The 15499-nt window shown below is 47.3% G+C and overlaps 1 protein-coding gene across 8 annotated transcripts in view; it reads right to left on the bottom strand.

The window, feature by feature from the left end:
• The window catches only part of SMARCD3 (SWI/SNF related BAF chromatin remodeling complex subunit D3), a 268276-nt gene extending 253585 nt beyond the window's left edge, over positions 1-14691 (bottom strand). For 2 of the 8 annotated variants that reach the window (XM_048842080.2, XM_048842076.2), the window contains exons 1-2: positions 14527-14683; positions 11441-11636 (exon numbers count right to left, since the gene is read on the bottom strand). Coding sequence is in view for 3 of the 8 variants with exons in the window: in XM_048842073.2 (XP_048698030.1) it covers positions 9835-9876 (42 nt within the window). In the remaining 5 variants the exon portion in view is untranslated. Of the gene's footprint in view, positions 1-9834; positions 10097-11440; positions 11637-11729; positions 11749-14526 lie in introns of those variants that run through there. The other 6 variants (XM_048842073.2, XM_048842074.2, XM_048842077.2 and 3 more) reach the window with 6 other exon arrangements.
• Positions 14692-15499: the final 808 nt, after the last annotated feature.

The raw sequence follows: 15499 nt of genomic DNA, 5'->3' as shown, positions 1-15499 counted from the left end.
CTGCCCTGTGTCAGCTGACTCGGGCTCTGGGATTGTTTAATTGCAGTGCAGAGGTTTGAGCTGAGGGGGAGGAGCTCAGAGCTCCGGGCTCTAGATTGAGCCCGAACGCCTATACTACAAAGAAATAGCCTTACGGCCCAAGTCAGCTGACACAAGCCAATCTTAGGTGTTTAATTGCACCACAGACATACCCAGAGGGTACAGAAAGTCCTCAGATTCAGCAGGTCAAACAAAGAGCTTGGGCTGTCAGCTTCTACACAGAGGCTTCCCATTGGAGTACTTCTCACTGTATTTCCATGGGAACAGACTTGTGCCTTTCCCGTTGCCGAGGAGATGCAGTCATTGCTTTCTGAGACTGGGGAACAATGTCCTAAGAACATCTCAGGGTATTGAGGACCTCAGAGTGCCTAAAGCTTGGAAGGGATTTTACACTGATAGATCAAAGCCCCTAACTTTACAGGCAGGAAACCCCCATCCCCATTCCTGTTCTTCAGCTCCAATTTTGGGCAGTTTAGTAAATGTGCCAGATTATTCCCTACAGCTATTTTTGGTATCTAAATTTAGAGAGAGACTCTTAATTTAAAAAAAACACCTGTCTGAAAATATTTCCTGCTACTGTCCTGGTAACCTCTCTCATTCCCTCTCCCACTAACCAAAATTGCAGAAAATTTGGCATTAGCCTGCATTTTGTGTAGAGCTGGTTGGTTGGCCCGGTGTCCCCTACCCTAAGCAGGGCCAGTTAGCAGAGTCAGTCACTCACTCTCTTATGCAGTAACAGAGGAGGGGAAATATTTTTTTTAAATAGGATGGTAAAGCCACAAAAAATGGCAGGGAGGGGGGAGCATATTCCTCAACAAACAAGTCTTGTTCCTTCATGCTTTTCATGTCACAGTTTATCCCTGAAACCATGGAGACCTCGGGGGTAAGAATGGAGCAGGCACATTGGTGCCTGCGAGTCAGTGGCTGTGGTTACGGAGCAATCTTAGTAGCTCAATAGATCACCTATTTTCTGGCCTGTTTCAGGGACCGAGGAGGGGTTACCAGTATATCTGGCCAGTCCAGAAGCTCCCAGGGATGCTGTTTATCTGTAAATGAGGATTTTCAAACCAGAAGGGACTGTTCGGATTATCTAACCAGACATGCTGCATAACACAGGCCAAACATCCTTACCCAGCAGTTTCTGGATCAAGCCCATAACTTCAGTTTAAGATACGGCATCTCATTTAGAAAGACATCTAGACTTGATACAAAAATGTCAAGTGATGGAGAATCTACCACATCCTTAGGTAAACTGTTCCATTAATTACCATTCCAGGAAGAAAAATGTGTACTTTATTTCTAATCTGAATTTGTCTAACTTCAGCATCCACCCACTGGAGCTCATTCTGCCTTTTCCTGTTGGATTCAAGGCCATCTATTATCAAAATCTCTTCCATATGGATACTTATAGAATGTGACCAATTCACCCTCAACCTTCTCTTGGATAAACTAAATAGACTGAGCTACTTTAGTCTCTCACTATTAAGGCAGGTTTTCAGACCTTAAATCATCCTTGTAGCTATTTTCTGAACCGTTTCCAATTTTTCAACATCCTTTTTGAAGTGTGGACACCAGAATTGGATGCACTATTCAGTAATGGTCTCACTAATGCCGTATACAGAGGTATTATTACAAACCTACTTCTATTCGGTATACCCTTGCTTATACATCAAAGGACTGCATTTGCCCTCTTAGCTACAGCACAACACTGGGAGCTCACGTTAGTTGATTATCTACCATGACACCTAAGTTCTTCTGTTGCCGCATTGCAGAACACAGCACTCCATCCTATAAGTGTGATATTCATTCTTTGTTTCTAAATGTATGATGTTGTAGATTGCTGTATTAAAATGCATAGTGTTCAAATGGCACATTTTGACAAACAATCCAGATTGGTCTGTATAACTGACCTATCCCCACCATTATTTACCACTCCACCATCTGCATATTTTGTTGGCAGTGATTTTATGTTTTCTTCCAGATCTTTATTGATTTCTTCCAGATTTTATATTTTCTTCTCATCCCAGTTTGGAGAAAGAGCGTCAGTCCAGAATAGAGAACTGTTTCTTATGTTCCCTATATCCACACCCAGTCTGAAATTAAGTCCAGCGCGTGAATGGTAATGTGGCAAAGTCAAGAAACAACCTGTGGGAAAGAGAGGGTAGATGGAGATCTCATACTATTGCATCAATAACAGGGGACTGGATTTGACGATCCAGAAGGCCCCTTCCAGTCCCATGTTCCTATCAGAGGTGGTATTAGCATGGATGTTGAAGATACTTAGGGCAGTAAATCCTGAACCACCATGTCACACTGCATCCCTGTCATATCCTCCCAGGGGTTGGTCTTGAAGATCTCACAGGGCTCTGGAGGTCTGCAGATTAGCAGGATGCACATCTGGGATTTTTGGTGATTTACAGAGGACTTCCTCAAGATGCTCCAGGCAAGACAAAAATTATGCTGTCTAAAGGAGAAATGCTTTAAATAACTGGCCAAGATGACTCCACCTTCATCTGAAGACATATAGCCCCCAGTCATCAAAATGATGTGAAGCCTCATGGTTGTGTTTGATTTCATAGATTCCAAGGCCAAGAGAGATCAATGTGGTCATCTAGTCTGACCTCCAGTATAACACAGCCTATCGAACTTCCCCAAAATAATTCCAAGAGCAGATCTTTTAGAAAGATATCCAATTTCAATTTAAAAATTGCTAGTGATGTAGAATCCACCATGATCCTTGGTAAATTATTCCAATGTTTAATTAACCTCACTGTTAAAAAAAATTACACCCTATTTCCAGTCTGAATTTGTCTAGCTTCACCTTCCAGTCACTGGATCATGTTATACCTTTCACATTGAAGATCAAATATTTGCTCCCCATGCTGGTACTTACAGACTGTAATCAAGCCACCTCTTAGCCTTCTCTTTGTTAAGCTAAATAGATTGAGCTCCTTGAATCTATCTCTGTAAGGCATGTTTTCTAGTCCCTTAATCATATTCATCGCTCCTCTCCAAATTATCATCATCATTCTTGAACTCTGGACCCCAGAACTGAACGCAGCATTCCAGCATCGGTCACACCAATGTCAAATATAGAGATAAAATAACTAGGCCTGCCGATTAATCGCAGTTAACTCACACAATTAACTCAAAAAAATTAATCGCAGTTCGAATTGCACTGTTAAACAAGAGAATACCAATTGAAATTTATTAAATATTTTGGATGTTTTTCTACATTTTCATATATATCTTGTATTCTGTGTTATAAGTGAAATCAAAGTGTATATTTTGATTACAAAATATTTATACTGTAAAAATGATAAACAGAAGAAATAGTATTTCAATTCACCTCATATAAGTACTGTAGTGCAATCTCTTTGTCCTGAAAGTGCAATTTACAAATGTAGATTTTTTTTTGTTACATAACTGAACTCAAAAACAAAACAATTTAAAACTTCAGAGCATACAAGTCCACTCAGTCCTACTTCTTGTTCAGCCAATTGCTAAGACAAACAAGTTTCTTTACATTTACTGGAGATAATGCTGTCCTCTTATTTACAATGTCACCAGAAAGTGAGAACAGGCATTTGCATGGCACTTCTGTAGCCAGCAGTGCAAGGTATTTACATGCCAGATATGCTAAACATTTGTATGCCCCTTCATGCTTCAGCCACCATTCCAGAGGACATGCTTCCATGCTGGTGACGCTCGTTAAAAAAATTATGAGTTAATTAAATTTGTGATTGAACTCCTTGGGGGAGAATTGTACATCCCCTGCTCTGTTTTACCCGCATTCTTCCATATATTTCATGTTATGACAGTCTCGAATGATGACCCAGCACATGTTGTTGTACGTTTTAAGAACACTTTCACTGCAAACTTGACAAAACGCATAGAAGGTAACAATGCGAGATTTGTAAAGATAGCTACAGCACTCTACCCAAGATTTAAGAATCTGAAGTGCCTTCCAAAATCTGAGAGGGACGAGGTAGGGAGCATGCTTTCAGAAGTCTTAAAAGAGCAACACTCTGATGCAGAAACTACAGAACCTGAACCACCAAAAAGAAAATCAACCTTCTGCCGGTAGCATCTGACTCAGAGGATGAAAATGAACATGCATCGGTCGGCACTGCTTTGGATGGTTTACCAGCAGAACCAGTCATCAGCATGGACGCATGTCCCCTGGAATGGTGGTTGAAGCATGAAGGGACATGTGAATCTTTAGCACATCTGGCACGTAAATATCTTATGACTCTGGCTACAACAGTGCCATAAGAATGCCTGTTCTCACTTTCAAGTGACATTGTAAACAAGAAGCGGGCAGCATTATCTCCTGCAAATGTAAACAAACTTGTTTGTCTGAGCGATTGGCTGAACAAGAAGTAGAACTGAGTGGACGTGCAAGTTTTAAAATTTTACACTGTTCTATTTTTGAATGCAGTTTTTTGGTACATAATTCTATATTGGTAAGTTCAACTTTCATGATAAAGAGATTGCACTACAGTACCCGTATTAGGTGAATTGAAAAATACTATTTCTTGAGTCTTTACAGTGCAAACACTTGTAATTAAAAATAAATATAAAGTGAACATTGTACACTTTGTATTCTGTTTGTAACTGAAATCAACATATTTGAAAATGTAGAAAACATCAAAAATATTTAAATAAATGGTATTCTATTATTAACAGTACGATTAATCGCTTGACAGCCCTAAAAATAACCTCTTTACTCCTACTCAAGATACCCATTTATACATCCAAGGATTGCACTGGCAGCTCATGTTCAGCTGATTATCCACCACTACCCCAAATCTTTTCCAGAGTCACTGCTTCTCAGGATGGAGTCCCGCATCCTGTAAGTATGGCATACGTTCTTTCTTCCTGGATGTATACATTTGCATTTAGCCATATTAAAACATATTGTTTGCTTGCACCCAGCTTACCAAGGAATCAAGATCTCTCTGTATCAGTGATCTGTCCTCTTCATTATTTACAACTCCCCCAATTTGTGTGTTATCTAAAATTTTATCAGTGATGATTTTATATTTTCTTCCAGGTCATTGATAAAAAAATGTCAAACAGCGTAGCATCAAGAACTGATCCCTGTGGGACCCCACTAGAAACACATCCATTTGATGATGAGTCTCCGCTTACAATTAAATTTTGAGGCCTGTCAGTTAACCAGCTTTAAATCCATTTAATGTGTGCCATATTAATTTTGTATCAGGGATTGGCAACCTTTGGCATGCGGCCCATCAGAGAAATCTGCTGGTGGGCAGGGACAGTTTGTTTACCTGCAGCGTCCACAGGTTCAGCTGATCGCAGCTCCCACTGGCTGCGGTTCACTGTTCCAGGCCAATGGGGGCGGCAGGAAGTGGCGGCCAGCACATCCCTTGCCCCAAGCCGCTTCCCGCAGCCCCCATTGGCCTGGAACGGCGAACCGTGGCCAGCAGGAGCTGCGATCGGCCAAACCTGCAGACACTGTCCCGGGCTCAGGCTTCAGTCCCCCCTCCCAGAGTTGTGTAGTAATTTTTTTCAGAGTAACAGCCGTGTTAGTCTGTCTTCGCCAAAAGAAAAGGAGTACTTGTGGCACCTTAGAAACTAACCAATTTATTTGAGCATGAGCTTTCGTGAGCTACAGCTCACTTCATCGCATGCTGTAGCTCACGAAAGCTCATGCTCAAATAAATTGGTTAGTCTCTAAGGTGACACAAGTACTCCTTTTCTTTTTGTAGCAATTTTTGTTGTCAGAAGGGGGTCACAGTGCAATGAAGTTTGAGAACCTCTAAACTAGATCAAATTTTGTTCTCATAAATGAGCAATTCCAAACCCTCGTTTGTTACCCATGCTCCCAGCCTTGGTACATAGGCAACTCAATAATTTCTTCTCTCCATGTCACTTATTAATTTTATTTTCAACATCTCAATTTTGTGTTGAGTTCTCATATCTTTGCTCTTTTTATCCTCCTCTTTTGTTATTAGTTTAACACCCTCCTGACTATTCTAGCCACCAAGAATATTGGTCCCCCTTCTGCAGAGGTGAAGGCCATCTCAAACTATACAGCCCCCCTCTTCCAACAGAAGGTGAACCAATGTTCCGCAAAACCAAAATCTTCCACCCTACACCACTTCAGACCCTTGTAAAGTATACATGGAATTTAGATAAATTAAAATCACTTTACCAACAAATAAAACTTAGTCTTATGTTCTTAACAAATAACACAAGGATAATCTTCAAATCCAGACTGGATGCTTTTCTGGAAGATATGGTTTAACCAAACACCAGCTTATGCTTTAGTCACACAAATTATTGGGTCAATACAGGACCTGTGCTATCAAGGAGGTCAGAGTAGATTGGGGTGGCCAACCTGAGCCTGAGAAGGAGCCAGAATTTACCAATGTATATTGCCAAAGAGCCACAGTAATACATCAGCAGCCCCCCCAACAGCTTCCCTCCCACCCCATTCCCAGTGCCTCCCTCCCACTGGCAGCCCCGCCAATCAGCGCCTCCCCCTCCCTCCCCACACCTCCCAATCAGCTGTTTCGTGGCGTGCAGGAGGCTGGGAGGAGGAAGGGGGAGGAGCAAGGGTATAGCAGGCTCAGGGGAGGGGGCAGGAAGTAGTGGAGTGGAGGCAGGGCATGCGGCAGAGCCAAGGGTTGAGCAGTGAACACCCCCTGACCCATTGGAAAGTTGATGCTTGTAGCTCCAGCCCCGAAGTCGGTGCCTGTACAAGGAGCCACATATTAACTTCTGAAGAGCCACTTCTCCATTGGCCACCCCTGGACTAGATAATCCCTTCTGGCCTTAAACTCTAAGAATCTATGAATAACCATTTATTGCAAGGTTTCTTGGGCCTCCCCTCTGCAGCAGCTGGTATTGGCCACTATCAGTACAGGAAGCTGTCCCTAGGGTCTGGTTTGGGCCTGTCCCTATGTACTTCTAAGGGGAAAAACAAACACAGAAACCCCCTAAAACACTTCCAGCTCTTCATTTTCTACCATAAAAAGCAGCAGAAAAGACCAAACCTTTTTTTTTTTTTAAATTATCTATGGGTCACTTAAAAGTAATTTCCCACTCAACTGCCTAACATTTACAAATTCAACTCCACTTCTCCTCCATGACATCACCTTGTAAATAAAGAATTTTACTCAATTTCCATACAGCACACGTGCTGCCAGGGGAACAGTAACCAATTGTTTTATTGAGAGCACCCAATATGTACAAAATACGTTTTTTAAAACCCTTGTAATTTCACCAAATCAAGTCCAATTTTCATCAGACCACCAAAAGGCACACTGTAATCTAAGGACCATATGCAAAAACGTGTCAAATGCACATTTATACCATTTTCCACTGAGGCACTAGAGCTGTGCAAACAACAACAACAAAAAAGGGCCACAATGCATTTTTATAATTACAAAATTGTATTTCTTCTCCACCCTCCTGGTTCTTGAAAACAGCTGAACCACTTTACTAAAAGCATGCAAAAATTTCATTCCCACAGAATGTGCCAAATTTTAAAGCAAAGAGTAAAAGATGACAAAGTTAAAAGCATTTGACACACCTCTGCAACCTCTACTCTAGGCTTCACTTTTTAAAAAAGAGGACATCTATCCATGGACCTTGACACCTATCTGTGGCAAAAGTGGGGATCAATGTTGTGATAACAGGAAGGATAGACAGGGCAGGGCTAAGTTATGAAAGGCCTTGAAGGTAAGGACAGGAAGTTTGTGTCGGATACGTGGGAGGAGGAGCTAGCAGAGGGACTAAAAAGAAGGGTGACATAATCAAAGTGACAGGCCAGGAAGATGATCTTCGCAGAAGTATACTAAATAGATTTGTAAGGGACAAGGTTGACAGTTGTCAAGGCCAGAGAGGTCATAGAAGCAAAGTCATGAAATGACCTTCTTCTGCCACCACTCTGACCACATCCCCCAATTTCTTGAATCTCTCCATTAGTTTTTAAGCTCAGGCTTGACAAAGCCCTGGCTGGGATGATTTAGTTGGGGATTGGTCCTGCTTTGAGCAGGGGTTGGACTAGATGACCTCCTGAGGTCCCCTTCCCTGATATTCTATGAGTTCTGTCATTGCACACTGTCATTTATATTTAGAACTGTCTCTCACTTCTTACCCAACAAGCATCCTTGAAACTCAAGGGACACTTATCCGCTATATAAAGTGCTAGTTCTGCCTTATGGTCCCCGTGTTAAGGACCCCGTGTTAAGTTGCTAAATACCAGACATACTTGCCCACAGCATACCAGTCTCTGTGCTGAAAGCAGTTAATGAATCCATCTGAGGACATTTTTGAGCAATACACATTGTGAGATGAGAACATTTAGTAGTCACTATATATGGCATGAATACATTCCGGAGAGTGTAATACAAATACTTGTTAGTATGAGCTACAAAGACTTGTATCAGAGTGGTAGCCGTGTTAGTCTGTATCAGCAAAAAGAACGAGGAGTACTTGTGGCACCTTAGGGTTGTCTATTTTAGTTATTTACATTTGTCTAAAAGTAATTAACTATGCAGGATTACGGCACCTCTACACAACTGAATACATACAAAGAGAGCTATCCATAAAAGAGATTTTGAATCCTCCCCATCTCAAAATATGAACCTTTCCAGAAAACCCTAGGAAAAGAGTTGAGTCTTACAGCATGCCCTGAATGTCATAACTAAGCCCCTACCTCATTTGCAATATTGTGGAAGTTGTAGATCCCACAACATTAGGCTTCTACCGCAATTTGGATTTTAATTGGCTTACTTTGCACAGTCCACAATTTTGCATGTATTTTGAGTATGCAATTAGTACTGCACTAACATACAATGCCTGTAAAATTTTGAAGGCTAAAGTGGACTGGAGTCGATTTCTACAGCAGTTTTGTTAAGACTTTTAATCTTTTAAATTTTATATTGTATGGGTCACTTTCTTTTTTTTAAATGAATGTTTAATATAGTTACAGCAAAATGTCTGGTTACCAAAAAAATTAGCAGGCATAACATAATACTTGAGTGTTTATATCGTTCCAGCAAATTTTTCTTAAACAAGTAGGTCTACTCTGGCTTTTCCAAATTACTGCTATTAATAAATGTCCATTAGTACTTTTCCATGTCTTGTTCTCAACTCAACCGCAATTATTTGAATATGATCCCACGATTCAAGTAGGGTCTTAGTTATAATGGTCCAAGCTTTGCTGGACAGGGCTTGGGAAATTAGCCAGGTCCAGAGTCAAAGGGCCCCTTAAGAAAAATACCCTTCCTCCATCTCCCTTCTGTTTAAAGTATCAGGCTGTTACCTTGAGGTCTCCCACTGAACACCACTGTAGCAACTTCACACTGGGAGAGAGGCAGGTCCCAAACCTTTTAGAGCTTTGTAGGTCAAAAGCAACACCTTAAATTCCATCCCAAACTCCTCAGACTCTCGAACACCAACATGCAAACAAGTTGGCAGACAAACTCATTCAGCAGTAACTTCAGCTGCCAGATGACCTTAAGGTGTAAACCAATGTAGAGCACACTGCAATAGTCTAGTATTGAGGTGACAGTGACAGGGACAACTGTAATGAGGTCTCAGAATTGGAAAGCAAATGTTGCACCCTCCTTGCCAAACGCAGAAGGGAAAAAGCAATTTGGCCACAGCTGCTATTGGGGTATCCAGCGGCTGTCTAAGACCTAACAGAGTCCCTAAATGGCAAACAAGAGTATAAATGGGAGGTGCACTCCCTCGACCAAGCAGACTGATAATCACTACCATTCTTTCCAGTTGCTTCCCCCAACTTTCCAGCATTACCTTGTTCTTATCTGAGTCGAGCCTCTGCCAGCCAGCTTTCATCCATGCCCCAATCTTTGCCAGATGTTGAGCAAGAGTACTTCATGAGGAGTCTATAAGTCAAGACTGTATGCCTTTCTAAAAGGTACGCTCTTAGGCTGGACACAGGAATTCACTAGGTGTAATTCTCTGACCTGTCTTATGCAGTAGGTCAGACTGGATTACCATAATGGTCCCTTCTGGCTTTAAAACTCCATGAAGTGGTTCAGCTGCACCAACTGGACTGGAAAAGATGAGGTATTAAGTTTTCAGTCATCAAGATCCACTAACTGGAAGCAGAAGTTAGACAAATTCAGACTAGACATAACACAAATTTTTACCAGTAAGGGTAATTAACCACCAGAACAACTTACCTGGGCCACAGTGAATTCTCCATCACTTCGAATCTATAAAGCAAGACTGGGTGTCTTTCACTCAGCAACATGCTCTAGCTCAGCCAGAAGTGATGAACTTGATGCAGGAATCACCAGGAGAGATTCTCTAGCCAGGATTGCGCAGGCGGCCAAACTGGCTGATCATAATGGTATAATCCCAAACTATAAAATTGTTACCTTCACTAGGGTAACACTGTGTTCGTCCACTACTCTTACCACCAGTGACCACTGAAGTGAACTTTGCAAGTCTAAGCAGGAAAAAAGGGACTGATCCAACCATGGAAAAGAGAATACCGGTTAGAGAAACTGTAAAGAAGTGACCGAGCAGCAGGAGGCAGTATGGCTCATCTGGAAATGCTCCAGTGGAAGTGACACTAAAGACGAAAGAATTGAACTGGAGATTCTAGTATGTTAGTGTAAATGTAGAGTTAACCAATGGGTATCTATGGAGGCCAGGGATGGAGGAATAGCAGGAGGAGGAGAATTTTCTGTGTGACACTACATAAAGGAAATGGGAACTCAAAAAATGTTGATTTAGGTATGGTGCAAAGATAAGCATGATACCTGTACAAGTCAATGACAGCCTGGCAAGCATCAATCACCCTTAGTGAATGGAGGAGGAGTTACTGTGAATGAACACCTTAAGCTCCTCCTCTTCCCTTCTCCCCCACAACAGGCACTTGTTTGCTCTCTCAGTGGCTACCTCTCACTCTCCAAGTCAAACTCCCTGCTTTGCCCATGTTAGTCTCCTCTCTACCAGCCATGATGGTAATCAACAACTCCATTCCAGCCTATCTACCCCAGTATATTTGGATCTTAACTAATCAGAGCACCAGCTAAGATATCCAGTACTGAAGGATTCAGAGTAGCAGCCGTGTTAGTCTGTATTCGCAAAAAGAAAAGGAGTACTTCTGGCACCTTAGAGACTAACCAATGTATTTGAGCATAAGCTTTCGTGAGCTACAGCTCACTTCATTAGATGCTCAAATAAACTGGTTAGTCTCTAAGGTGCCACAAGTACTCCTTTTCTTTTTGTGAGTACCTGAAGGAGCAGCTCAGTCTAGGACTGACTCCAGGCAACAGTCCTAACATACCCAAGATTGCCAGCCCCAGAGATTCTCCCTATCTCATGCAAACCATATACATCTTCCTTCCCACTAGGAACAATCTGCTTTCCAAAGGGTTAAACCTACCTGTACCAGACTAGGTGGATGATGAAGGCCTTGAGTCACATGTGCTTGGAACAATGGGAAACAAGAAGCTTATCCAGCTGTGCAGTGGGAGGTGGCTGGTTGGTTATGTCATGATGAATTAGCAGGGAAGGTTCTGATCTAACTGAAGCAGGAACTGCTGTAACGCAGCAAACCCAGGATACATTCGAATCCAGCTCTGAAAGGAGAAGGCAGGCAGTGAGTGGGAGGGAAGAGATGAACACAACAAATCAGTGTGAACTTGCTGGGTCAGTGCTGACCCAAGATGTACCTTTGCAAGCTGAGAGAAGAAAGATAGAGAGGCTATCAGCCCCAGATGTTGAAGGAAGAGTGGAGAGTGTTCACTGATATTGCTGTTCCAGGCTATATTCCTGCTGTTGGGCACATCTGGACTCTGGCTATTTTGGGGAAAGTGAACTAGTTCAGGAGCTGTAAGTGTCAGTTTGCTGGTGTATAAAAAAAGGTTACAAAAGACAGACAGCAAAGTACAATGTTTTAGCAGAGACACTGTTACCTCAGCTGTACCAGGACATGGAAGGTGCAGAACTAGCTGTGCTAAGGCAGGTGAGGAGATGTAAATAGAAATGTGTAAGGAGGGTAGGGTAAGATCCAAATATCCTGGGGTAGGTAGGTTGGAATGGAGCTGTTGATCCAGCTGTTTCTAGGGCACATGGGCAACACAAGTGGGTGCAGAGTCATCTCTGCCAGGGCAAGTCCAGAGCAGATCCTGCCGTTCCTGGGGAAGGGGATGCAGATCCAGCTCTGTCTGTGGAAAAGAGGATGTCAATACAGCTGCTCCTTGGGAAGAGTGTGACAATCGAGCTATGCCTGTGGAAGAGGGATGGCACATCACACTAACTCTGCAAGCCAGGAAGTAAGGCGAGGCTGTATCACAGCAAGTGGAGAGAGGAAAACACAGCTGTGCTCATAGGGATGTACAGGGAGGGTAGTTTAATACCCAGCTGTGTTGAGGCCAGCAGGGTGCTCGCTGACGATCCAGATGTTCCAAGAGCAGATGGACCGAGAGGAGAGGATGTTCATGTAGCAGTACTAAGTCAGATGAGCAGAGCAGCGGTGTTCAGCCTGCTCTGTCATGGCAAAAGAACCAACTCTGCCAGGGCTGAAGAGCAGGGCATGGGTCCAGATCCAGCACTGCCAAAACAAGGTATGGGCTAACAGGCAGAAATGGAGATGGGCAGGTAGAAAATGTGCAGCACTAAGGCAGACTGTGCAAGAGACCAAGGTATGGACCTTGCAATGTGTGGTGCCATTTTGGAATAAGAGAGCAGCAATATCTGGTCAGAGCCACAATGTGCCAAAGCAGCTGCTTGGCAGAGCCAAGCAGGGGAAAGCGGACAGGGGATATGGGACAGTGTGGGCAGATGGACTTGTTAGCAGTGCCCAGCAGTAGATCCAGAAATAATTAGGAGGATCTGGGCAGTACCACATAGTGGACAGTGGCATGAACTGAAGCAGTGCCATGCAAGGCCAGGTGAACAATGCCAAGGCAGAAGCAAGTGAAAGTGCCAGGCCTGGCAGGCAGGGAGCAAGGCTTGTAAGGTGGAGGCATATAGTAACAAACTGCAGACCGAAGGGCCGTGCTAGGCAAGGAGGGTGCCAAGGTTGAAAGAACAGGAAGCAGTGCTAAGAGTCCCTTTCCGAAGGCAGGAGTGAGTGCCAGGCTAAGGGCAGAACTAGGGGTATCCCACAGCAGAGGTACAGTGCTGGACTGAGGGTAGTGCTAGGGGTCTCTCCAGGGGAGGGGGGCAGTGCCCAGCCTAAGGCAATGCTAGAGAGGGGTCTGTCTCCTAGGGCCAGAGGGCAGTGCAAGCTGAGAGCAATTCCAAGCGGGGAGTCTCTCCCCAAGGGAACGGGGGCAGTGCTGGATAGAGGGCAGTGCAGGGGGTGGGGATCGGGGAAAGAGTATCTCTACCCCAGGGCAGGTGGGGGTAGTACCAGGCATGTCTCTCTTCCAGGGCAGGTGGGAGCAGTAGCACCGCCAGACTGAGCAAGGGCAGGAGAATTAAGCTATCTCAAGGCAAAGGCAGACCCAGCCCCCAGGGTATGTCTCAGGGGCAGGGAACAGTGCCATGTAGGAGAAGATATATCACAGAAATGGGGGTCTCCCCCAGAGGCACTGCTGGGGCTGTGAGGAAGTGGTGCTGGATCTCTCCTAACGCCAGGGGAGCAAGCATTGGGACTGGTCGAGGTCAATCTTTCCTAGCAGGGGGCAGTTCATTTGTCCCAGGAGGAGCCAGTAGGTAGCAGCTGGTCTCACCTGAGGGAAGTAGGACACAGTGCCTGAGGTGAGGGGGGGTCGGTCTCCCCCAGTGGGGGGCCGGGGAGTGGGCAGTATCCAGGACTGGGGACAAGGGAAGGGGCTGGGGTGGTCTCCCTGACAGGGGAATCGGCTGGAGGGTCAGTTTCCCTCGGCAGGGGGCAGAGGAAGGGGTGGTGGGGGTCAGTCTCCCCCTACCAGAGGAAGGGGTTGAGGGATCAGTCTCCCCCAGCAGGGAGCAAGGGAAGGAGTTGGGGGTCGGACTTCCCCAGCGGGGTCAGGGAAAGAGGGCAGTAGGCAGGGCTGGGGGCCAGGAGGTCGGTCTCCCCGACAGGGGGCAGGGAGGGGGCAGTACCCAGGAGTGTGGGGGGCGGTCTCCCCAGAGGAGGGCGGCGGGAGGCAATGCCCAGGGCTGGGGGGGGTCGGTCTCCCCAGAGGGGGGCGGCGGGGGGCAGTGCCCGGGGCTGGGGGGGGGCGGGTCTCCCTGGAAGGGCGCGGGGGGGGCAGTGCCCGGGGCTGGGGGGCCGGTCTCCCGAAGGGGCGCGGCGGGGGGCAGTGCCCGGGGCTGGGGGTGTCGGTCTCCCCAGAGGGGGGCGGCGGGAGGCAATGCCCAGGGCTGGGGGTGTCGGTCTCCCCAGAGGGGGGCGGCGGGGGGCAGTGCCCGAGGCTTGGGGGGCGGGTCGGTCTCCCCCAAAGGAGAGGCGGGGGGGGGGGCAAGGGAAGGAGCCGGCGGCGCGGGACCCCTCCCACTCCCACTCCCACTCCCCCTCGCCCTCGCCCTCACCCTCACCCTCACGTCCATGCTCCTCCCCGCCGGTCCCGGACTCTCCCGCTCCCGGGGCCGCGGCTCCGCTCCCGGGGCCTGCGGGCGCCTGCGCGGCGATGCGGGGGGCGGCAGGGAGCGTCTGCAAAGTGCGGCCGTCAGGGATCGGGGTAAAGAGCCTCCCGCGCCACGGAGCCGAGCGGGAGCGCGGGAACCTCCCGCCCCGGCCGGGCACTGACACCCCTCCCGTCCTCTCCCCCGCCCTGCCCCTCTCGGCTGGGCACTGACACCCCTCCCCTCCTCCCCCTCCCCCTCCCCCTCCCCCAGCCCTGCCCCCCTCGGCCGGGCACTGACACCCGTCCCCCCCTCCCCCACCCCCTTGGCCGGGCACTGACACCCCTCCTCCCCTCGGCCGGGCACTGACACCCATCCCCTCCCCCAGCCCTGCCCCCCTCGGCCGGGCACTGACACCCCTCCCCCTCCCCTCCCCCGCCTCCCCCTCGGCCGAGCACTTACACCCCTCCCTCTTCCACACCCCTGCCCCCTCGGCCGGGCACTGACACCCCTCCCCCTCCCCCAGCCCCCGTGGGCCAGGCACTGACACCCCTCCCCTCCCGTCCCCTCCCCTCTCCTCCCCCGCTCTGCCCCCCTCGGCCGGGCACTGACACCCCTCCCCCCTCTCCCCCACCCCCTTGGCCAGGCACTGACACCCCTCTTCCCCTCGGCCGGGCACTGACACCCGTCCCCCTCCCCCAGCCCCGCCCCCCTCGGCCGGGCACTGGCATCCCTCCCCCTTCCACACCCGCTGTCCTCCTCAGCCGGGTACTGACACCCCTCCCCTTCCCCAGCCCTGCCCCCCTCGGTCAGGCACTGACACCCCTCCCTCAGCCCCTGCCCCCCTCACCCGGGCACTGACATCCCTCCCCTCCCCCAGCCCTGTCCCCCTCAGCCAGATATTGACACCCCTTCCCTCCCAGCCTCTGACCCCTCAGCTGGGCAC

The sequence above is a fragment of the Caretta caretta genome, chromosome 2 (genome assembly GCF_965140235.1).
Source record: "Caretta caretta isolate rCarCar2 chromosome 2, rCarCar1.hap1, whole genome shotgun sequence".
NCBI classification, from domain to species: domain Eukaryota; kingdom Metazoa; phylum Chordata; order Testudines; family Cheloniidae; genus Caretta; species Caretta caretta.
The sequence above is the reverse complement of the archived record's forward strand: the minus strand, read 5'-3'. Positions and strand labels throughout refer to the sequence as shown.